This window comes from Convolutriloba macropyga, chromosome 8 (assembly GCF_964194025.1).
Source record: "Convolutriloba macropyga chromosome 8, txConMacr16.3, whole genome shotgun sequence".
Lineage (NCBI taxonomy): Eukaryota > Metazoa > Xenacoelomorpha > Acoela > Convolutidae > Convolutriloba > Convolutriloba macropyga.
In genome coordinates this window covers 3,543,070-3,552,989 of record NC_134475.1, presented here as the reverse complement: position 1 = coordinate 3,552,989, position 9,920 = coordinate 3,543,070, and the positions used below count along the sequence as shown (strand labels likewise).

General features: G+C 32.4%; 1 protein-coding gene across 1 annotated transcript in view; it reads left to right on the top strand.

Annotated features, from left to right (window-relative positions):
• The window catches only part of LOC142344325 (otogelin-like protein), a 75,498-nt gene that overhangs the window by 17,553 nt on the left and 48,025 nt on the right, over positions 1-9,920 (top strand). Inside the window, exons 2-3 of the mRNA XM_075395913.1 lie at positions 1,214-1,300; positions 4,891-5,114. Of these exons, the coding sequence (XP_075252028.1) occupies positions 1,214-1,300; positions 4,891-5,114 (311 nt within the window). The remainder of the gene's footprint in view (positions 1-1,213; positions 1,301-4,890; positions 5,115-9,920) is intronic.

Here is a 9,920-nt window from a genome sequence, read left to right as displayed (position 1 = left end):
GTAAAATTTTCACCAAATAAAATTTTCATAAATGTACAGAAGTGAACTTTACGTTAGAGTGGCGCAGAAAAACATGCATTGCTTCAACTCTGGGAAATTGTTCCGACACAAACTGAAAGTTGTCTTCGTCTTCACTTGATCAACAGAAAAAGCGTCAAAAAATTTTTCAGCCGAATTCTTTCTGTTGTCTCAAGAGAGCCTTCACAAAATAAAAAGTTTGAAAACCTGAACAATTTCAGCGATTGTTAGTTCGTGTCACTCTTATGATTAATAAATCCTTTAAAACGTAATTTTTCTGAATGTAGGCAAATTTCCAAAACGTTCTGATATTGTTCGTTTTGGTCAAGGGATGCTTCAAACGGACGTTGTAAGCTCACAAAAAACTCTTATCAACTTTAAGAGTCAAGAGTTTTGGAAGAAATTGCAGTTCCCTAATATTTATGCATATTTCTGGCCACAGTGGTTTTTTGAGATAATAGAAACCCAAATTTTTCTTCTGTGAGTCTTAATGTTTTAAGATTTTACATATGGGCAAGCAGTTACTAATTTCATCCGAAATTGACCGCATTGAATTGCTACATTCAAAAATACTCCAGTCAGAAGTCGAAGCTTGATGGGTTTTCTAACGAATTCAGTATTTTGTTTTTTAGCGAAATGTATCAAAAAAAGTAGTATCAGTAATAACTATTACTGTTTGTAGTTTTCGTTTTTATATAGTCTGTTGCATAAAGTTGAAATAACAGAACATTCAAAACCTCTATAACATAAAACATGCGATTGAGCGTCAATCTCTCCATTTGAATTTCATTTTTTTTCCTGAACGCCAAATCATCAATTTTTGAATTTTAATCCTTTAATTTTTGAATTTTAACATTGACTTTTGAACTCTGGCTAGTCCCTTTTAAAGCATTCGCTTGTTTTAATTTTAAGGGACACGCTATATATAGTCTGTCCAAAAAAGCTGAAATATTCGAAAGTTCAAAAAACATGCAATTGAGCATACAAATGAGCAAGTTGGACAGTATTTTTGAATTATCGATTATTTTAACTTTATGGGACACGCTATAGTTAGTCACATAAGGTTGAACAACGAAATTGAACGGTTCAAAGGTCAATGTTCAAATTAAAAGCATGTAGATAGCAGCATACTGTAGCTCATTTGAGAGCCCCTAATTTTTCAAACGTTTTCTTGTATTGTTTTTGTTTATTTCAGAAACTGTTTGGATTCCATGCAGGACCCTGTCAAGGGCAAATTCGAATTTGCAGCGCTCAAGGGGGGCACCTGTGTCTACACGGGAAGGTAAGCAACTGGTACCCGACCTAATGCCAAGTCAATTTCAGTACTGTGCTTATTACAAGTCCGATTCCATTACAGATTCCGAAATATGATCATAAACTTTTAACTTAATACTATTTAACTTAGTATAGCGGTGAAATTACATATTAAGCGGTGAATTGCGGTAAATTTTTGTAAGATCACCGCTTACTCTAGCGGTGAACTTACATAATTTCACCGCATTCACCGCATTTCACAGCAAAATTATGTACGAAATTTGCAGTGAAAAAACTAACTTTTGACTGCTCATCTTAGATATTTTTCCGATTTTTCCTCGACCCAAGAACATATAGAATCAAAATGCAATAAGTGTTTTGCCATCGTCTAAGCAGTTAGTTCTATAAGATCCTATTATATGGAATGAGTAGCCTTGGTTCTATTTGTGTTGATATTTGTTGTATTTGTTTTTAATGCTAAGGATTCAAAAAATCCATCAATTTTTCTTTGTTGGTTGTTGTGGTTGTTTTCTTTATATGTATCTGCTTTTTTAAAAGTTTTTGTCGACATCTTGTCGACACTCATTCAAATTAAACCATTGCAAAAAACTTTTGCTCCAAAAGTAATGTCAGATTTTAGCGTAAGCGATAATAGTCAATGCAACTAACATTGCAATTCCAAACCTTAGCTTCTATTTTATTAGTACTCGATTTTGAAATTTGAGGTTTATTCCATATAATAAATTCCATATTTTTTCTTCAATTTTTTTCATGTAAGTAGGTTCACGAAAGACAAAAAGTGTGAAATGGTATTTTCGCTTATACTGAGAAAACACTTCTTAGTTGATTAGGATTTTATGCAATCCTTGAGCATTTAGATGACATTTTTTCATCTTTTTGTCGAAAAAAAACCCAGAAAATTTGAGAGTTTGCCATATTATAACACAAGTTTTTTTCTCTTGTCAATCATCTTTCAATAACAATATTTAGAAAAACTAAATAGAGAGTCGTTAAAACGCATTAAAAACGTTTGTTTTGTTACTGTAGTTCATGTGCTGTTCGTTGGCACTTATCCTTGTGGTGATCATGCTTTGTTTATTCTTTTTTGCTGTGCTCAGAAAATCCAGTGCTCTTCAGTAGAATTCTGTTATTCAAGACATTTCATTTGAAAAAAAATGTAGAATTGCCTACACGACAGATAATTGCAATGTGTTTGTGAATGGTCTCTAAACATGCCCTTTAGACATAAAATAGAAATTTTCCCATTTTCTCTAAATAATTTTCTAAAAAAATATAAAATCGATCATTTTGTTTATCGTTTCTATCTTTTTTTTGTTATCAATTTTTAAAATATATTTTATTTCAAGAAGTAATTTTTTATTATTATGTTCGGGTTGAATAAAAACGTTACGAGTGAAACCAAGCCACTTTTGAAAGAAATTTAAAGGATTCCTTTACTTCTCTCACCACTTCTTCAAAAATACCAGAATATTTAGTCCTAGAGAAAACAAATATAAAATTGATCAGACTTTGTCCCCAATTTCTTCCTTTTTGCTATTCACTCGTGACTTTTGTTCTATTTGATCCCTTAATCATGGCAGTTAAATTTTGACAAATGAAAACTAAAACCAATCGGACAGGAAAAACAATTATAACAACGTCAAAAAAATTTTATTTCACTATTCTGAGTATCAACTCCCAAACTCGTAACTGAACAAATTCCGAAAAGAGCTTAGTGCCAAACCATTTTTCATGCTATCTTTCAATTCCAAGCTTTTGTGCACTCAAACTTCTTAACTAACTTTTCCTGCTTTCTATGAAGACTATATGCAGGTTATCCCTAACTCATAAATATTATATCAATTGTTTTTTGGGTGCGAAAGTTTTGGTATTTTTTTTCTTAAAATTGTGTCGTTAAAATACACACATTCATAGCCTTATTAGATCAGATTGCAATTCTCTATAATGTTTTGCCTATTTTTGGCTTGTACTTTTAGTAACAAATGCGTTTTGTAACAAATTTTCTTTAAGTCAATTTTGATTGGATAGAATTTCAACGGCTGCAACTTCCTGAAATGAATCAAGAGTGCATGCCATGCATATGTGCAAAAAAATTATTTGCTACCAATTATTTTTGTGTGTTGTAAATTTTAAAAGTTAATTACCATGTTAAACAGATTTCACATGGTATTGATCTATCTTTTTCTTACAGAAAACCGACGATTTTTTTCGCGATTTTCTCTATGAGTAGTTTTGGCATCTCTTTAGAATTAAGGCTGCCAAATCTCTTAATTTTGCGTTCAATTTAGCGTTCATCGTACGTAATTTTGCGTTTCTTTGCGTAGATCATAGATAATTTTCCTCTGAATTTGTTCTTGATCTGACAATTTTTTGATGAATTTAGCCTTGATCTTACATAAATTTGCGATGCGGTTAGCGTTGATTTTACACATTCTTGGGCGCCTGGTATGGGTGTGCGTGTGTGTGTGTGTGGGGGGGGGGGGTTGTAGATAGGTACTTTTAGAGTTAGTGTTAGGTTACTGATTTAAAAGTCTTGACTAAATGCAACGAAAATTGAATACATGCAATGACAAGGTACTAAATATTTATGAGAACTACGTTTAGAAACGGAAGGTTAAATAAGACCTACGCTCAAAAACGCAAAACTATGTAAGATAAGAGGTAACTACCGTTGAAAATTTACAAAACTCACCGCAATTTTCCTACAATTCGAACTTCTCACCTCCATCATGTTGGCCACTTCTTCTTCCACTGCGGCACTTTTCACTAAAAGCTAGCATATTTGTTTTGAATTTAAATCAGATTCGCCCTCCTTTATGTAAAATATACGAGTTGAACTTTTGTAAGATAAGCGGCGAAATTACAAATTTTTGCGGTGAAATGTGGTGAATGCGGTGAAATTAAGTAAGTTCACCGCTTACTCTAGTGGTGAAATTACATAAATTCACCGCTTAAAAAAAGTTTTAAAAAGATGTATGGTTATTCGTTGGTAATTTTTCAGTACGCCTTTTAATAAATATATCTTAACTTCGTTGAACAAAAGACAATTCGAAGCGTTTTCTAAGCGGTGAATATATGTTATTTCACCACTAAGTTAAGCGGTGAAATTGTGTAATTTCACCGCATTCACTGCTGTTCCCACACAATTTTAACACTTTTTTCTAAGCGGTGAATTTATGTAAGTTCACCAATAAGTTAAGCGGTGAATTTATGTAATTTCATTGCATTCACAGCTTATCTTACATAATTTGGACAATGAATTTATGTAATTTCACCGCTAAATTTAGCGGTGAAAATATGTAATTTCACCGCTACCAGGCGATAACGGGGTTTTTTCATCGTATTCACCGCCTGATTTATGTATTTTCACCGCATTCACCGCTTATCTTACAAAATTTTCCGCATTCACCGCTTATTTTGCATAATTTTGCGTTGAATGGCGGCGACACCTCGACCCGGGACGCATTCAACAGAAAATTATGTAATAGAATTGCGGTGATTCTTCTAACTTGTCAACGCTTATTACTGCTTATCTTACATAAAATTTTGCAAAATTCCTGGTTCCGGGCCTGAAACAACAGAAAAAGGACATTTTAGGCCAATCGGATCGATGCCTGCAATGGTGGCCGAGTTCCGTGACAAGTACGACAGGGTCTCCGGGGTCCCTCTGGACGTCTGCTGTCCCGGGTACTCTGGCTCCGACTGTCTCACCTTCGACGGTATCCCCCCTTCTCAGCCCGGAGACACTGTTGAGGAAGTGTTGAACGAACTCTGTGATGACAACCTTGCTGATTCTGGACTTCTCGGAGTCAAAGAGAACCGTTAGTTCCATTCCACAAATACCACATGTCAGGATAAATCTCTATGGTATCAGTTGTCTTGGAAATTTATACTGTTTGCGATTGCTTTGTCTCTGAAATTAAAAGCAGAGTCAAAATTATGCTTTAAAAACAGTCTGATCAGTCTATATTTTGACATGATCATAAAATGTACAAATAAAATTTGACTAAAGGCAGTCCTGGATTTACAATGGTTCAGTTCTGATTTACTCTGGATGGTCAGTTAGGGACTGTTTGGTCGATTTACCGCGGATTATTAATCATCACTAGCTACATCCTTACCTAATTCAAATTGCTTCTTTTGATCCTAGTCATATTCTCAATCGTAAGTTTTTCAAACTTGAAAGGTCAAATTTATTTCAATTTTTTTTAAAAAAAAGTTCTTAAATTCTGTCAAACGAACTTGAAAATCTGGATGTCGGAGATACCACCCTGAGTATTTCAGAACTGAACAAGTGTAAAACCAGTGATAACGTTAAAATGTAGACTGGCAGGTCTGATTTTAACAATAATTTTAATCTCATTTTATTACGATCATAAAAAAATTCAATCAGTTTCTTTTACCACTCTGGTCGAGGAGCTTGTTGATCCGACCACTAAAAATTAAAAGTGTCGGGGCAGAAGTACTTTTGTATTTCACAAATTGGCAAATTATATTTAAATAGTGCTTGGTCTTCTGAGAAACGTTCACTTTGCAAACTGACCAAAAAACATATTTGTTCCACGGCTCCACACAACATAGCATTCGCGAAACAAAAGATGAATGATACAATGACTTGGTTTTAGTATTTGTTCCGACCCCTCTTGAGGGGGGAGGAACTATATACTCAAATGGTTTTTTTTTGTTCAGTCAATTTTCGCCGATCGGTATAATAATCGTAGAGAGTTGTGAGTGGTATCCTTAGAAGGCCCCTCCAGCGTATAATATGGAAATAAAAAGATTTTTTAAATTTTTGTTTTCTACAGGGAGTTATCGAGGTTTAAACTTCTGAGAAAAGTAGAGTGAAATCAAGTTGTTTTTATCCACATTTTCCGAAATTTTCGTCAATTTTGCTAAAATTTGTTAAATTTTTTAAGAATAGTGTCGTTGATTTTATTTTTAAAGACAAACAAGCATTGTTATTTATTCTGATTTAATTTTTTGGTCAAAAATTTTTCAAAAATATTTCAAAATTCAGCCTTTTTCATCAAAAACAACACGAAATAAGCTATTTTAGTCCAATTTGATTAAATTTGCCGCAAGTAAACACCCAAACAACACTAATAAAATCTTTGTAGACTCAGAAGGGGGCTAATCCTACTCCAACTTCCACTGAGAGTGCTCTGTAATCAAATCTTTACCGTTTTTGCTAACTTTACTCGTTGATTTTTAAAAATGCAGAATTTATTTTTGAGTTTTCAACTAACAAATTATCTATATCTAAAACATTCGAAAATCAACTGTTCCTAACGGACGAAAAGAAATAGCTGGGCTAGTTTTGGGACAATCTTGGACAGTTACAATCCAATAAAAATTCGGATTGTAATAAGTCTGTCTTTTTTTTTAAAAAAAAGTCCTTTTTTTAATAATAAGGAACAGAACATATCAAATCGAAGCTAAGGAGTGAAAGGTCCAATTGGCTTCCTAAGCAGCTAAAAGCTAGTTTTTTACTTAAAAGTTTATGATGGTTTCGACTTTTAAAAATAATTGATAATTAAATAAATAATGGCTCAATGAAGTTTTCCTCTATTTTTTTCTTAATTAGGTCAACTTGTTGCTTAGTGTCAGCAAAGGAAGAATGCCTATTCATTTTACAGATTTAAATTTTAGTCTCGATTGCGGTTTTAAGCATGAAGATATTTTTTTTTCTGGCCTTGACACTACTAGATTTCAGATTTTTTTTTGTTTTTAGATATCTTCCAGTTTTTCACATTTTCTAGTCCCATTGTCACATTATTGACAGTTCTCATATCACATTATTAGCGTTCAAAATAAAACACAATTGAACAAATTAAAATCTTGAAAGATATAGATTATCGTTTTAACGGCCTAGACACTTCTTTCTTGAGAAAATTAATTGAATTTTTTAATTTTGTCTTTAACTGTCTTTTTTACTTTGTCGTTTCAGTCGTATGAAATTTCCTGTATAGTGATAGTTTCCACTGGCTTTTCATGGAAGAATAGAAGAGCCAGAATTCTGATATTAGTAGATAGCTGATGGTTTTCATGACTTTGAAAACAATCGTATTCCAAAACTAAAAAAAACTTTTTAATTTCGCAAGATTGTTCTTTTTATTTTTCTTTTTGTTGCCTAAACTCGTTAATTACAGGTCAAATATGACATTGTGGGTGTCAGGAGAAGTTTTCAAAAGATGTTGTTGTCCCAAAATCTATTTTTTTAGAGAATGCGTTATGACCTTACTGACTTCGCCACCGGTTTTTCACAAAAAAAAGTATATTAATTTGATTTTTGTCATAGTTGACGTTCTTTTTGTAGACGCAAGAAATATTCTGGATAATTGAAGGTCTCACAGGCTTCCTTTAGATGAATAAACGACCCTATTTAAATATTGCATTTTCTAATTTTTGTCTTTCTTGACTTTGGATATAATTTTGTTTCGAAAAAAAAAATCAAAATTATTACATTTTTATGCCCTTTTCACTTTTTTGTCTTTGTTACCTAGTCTCACTAATAAATGGCCAATTACTATATAATCGGTTTTTAAAGAAAGCGCAATCGAATAATTTTTTTTTCATGGCTTGACGGTTTTGACAGCGTTTTCTGGCAAGTTTCAATTGAATTCTTGTTTGTTCTTTTTTTGTTGTTCGTTTTTTTCCGCCTAAAAAAATTAATAAGGACAGGTCCTAATGCCCTTCTATAAAAGCATTGGTAATCATAAACCATTGCGATATTTTACTTGATTCTAATGGTTCTCATTATTTTCAGGCTAATTGATTTAAACAAATAAGCGAATTTTTTAACTTTATACTGTTTTTGTTCTTTTTTGTCTAATTGTTACCAAACCTTTTTATGGACTGGTCCATGTCTTTTCTGGTGATTTATAAGTTATTTTGTTTAGTTTCAAGTTTATCTGACGATATGATGACTTTGTTATTAATTTTTCTTTTTTGAAACGGACAAAAGTTTTTGATGTAATTAATGTTTGTTGTTGTTGTTGTTTGATTTTGCTGTTCGTCTTGACTCACTTTCTTAATATTGGCATATCACATTGGTTTAATGCTTCAATTTTTACAGCAGCGAGTTATTTGCTTTGGAGGCTATCTTATCGTTCATAAACAATTTTTTTGAAAAATACTTGGGCTTTTTTGGGATTCCCAAAAAATAATTTTTGAGCTTTCTATCTGTTCCTCATTTGGTAGACAATTATGCCAAAATTGTGGATGGGCGGGGTCGGCACCTTATGTGCCATCGCACATTACCGAGCCGCCTTGTTGTTATATATGACCTTATTTTTCCGGATTTATTCGAAGATTGAAAAAACGCTGAAAAAAGCCTTGTTACTTCACTACAAAATCATACAATATTACAATCGCGTATATTTTTTTTCATAAAAGAAGGTATATATTTCTCAAGAGAAAACACGAAACAAAGAAATGACTTTTTATAATTTTTTGTGTCCCATTTACATGGTTTAGGATTTGTCTGTTAATTTGGAAACCTTCTGTTCTTTCTTTTAACTTAAATTTGAGAGACCAAACAAACGCAACTTGAACTGTCATTCTTCAATTTTCGGCCACAATATCTTATTTTGAAACTACCCAAAATTCAATAAAAAAACAAACACAACATAACAGCGCACAAGCTCTGATTAGTGGAAAAACTTCATTAATGTCAAAAATTTAAAAATATACAATTGATCAAGGTTTTAACTATTAGTCGAAGTTTTAACTAATGTATTTTCAAGTACTTTAGGCCAAATTCATCATAAAACAAAGTGATTTGATGATTGCCAAATTGTGAGCGCCTCTTTATTGTTAAAAAAATGTCCATCGAGGGACAAAAAAAAATTGCCGCGTTTTCCAATTTTCATCTATAAAAAGTCAGAAAACAATGTTGAAGAACAACCTCAGCAAAGTCTAAAACAGGATGAAAAGCGCTTAGTTTGCAGAAAATATGGTCACCTTTTAATGTTTTTCTCTAAAAGAGTATGTTGAGGCCGTTCTCGCTCCAATTAACGTGTTTTCAATGTATTTTTTATATAGAAAAAAAATGTGGCTCCATGGCCCGAAAAAAATTTCCAAAACATTGTATGTGATTGACAGGAAAATTGCATAAAAATGAGTAAACACAAAAATAGAGGACTCTCGCTATGTTAAATGGTTGGGCATAAAATTGCATAAAATGATTGCATAAAAAAAATGATTGCATAAAAATGCGTGAAATTTTGGAGGATGTTTGACGCTGTTCTTTTAATTTTTTCTTTCAACAGCCTATTTCATGGTCTCAAAAACTCCGGTCTTGTTACAAGTGAAAATAAGCACAAGTTTTATACAAATATGACTTTGCTTCACTTTTCTTTCACGGTCCTTAACAAATGTAAACAATAATTCTCTGGTTAGTTCAACCTTGATTGGATGTTTTTTTGGGTTAAACACAGGCTTCTGTTTCCTATTAAGATAAGTTTTCAAAATTAACGATTGTTTGCTATAAATTTCGGACACAAATTGAAGATCTCTGAAGCAGATTTGAAGAACAACTGAAATAATGAAAAAATGAACGATGTTTTCTGCTATTTTTTTCACTTAGAAGTATTCTGTCGGAAAACAACATAGTTGCAACTTTATAA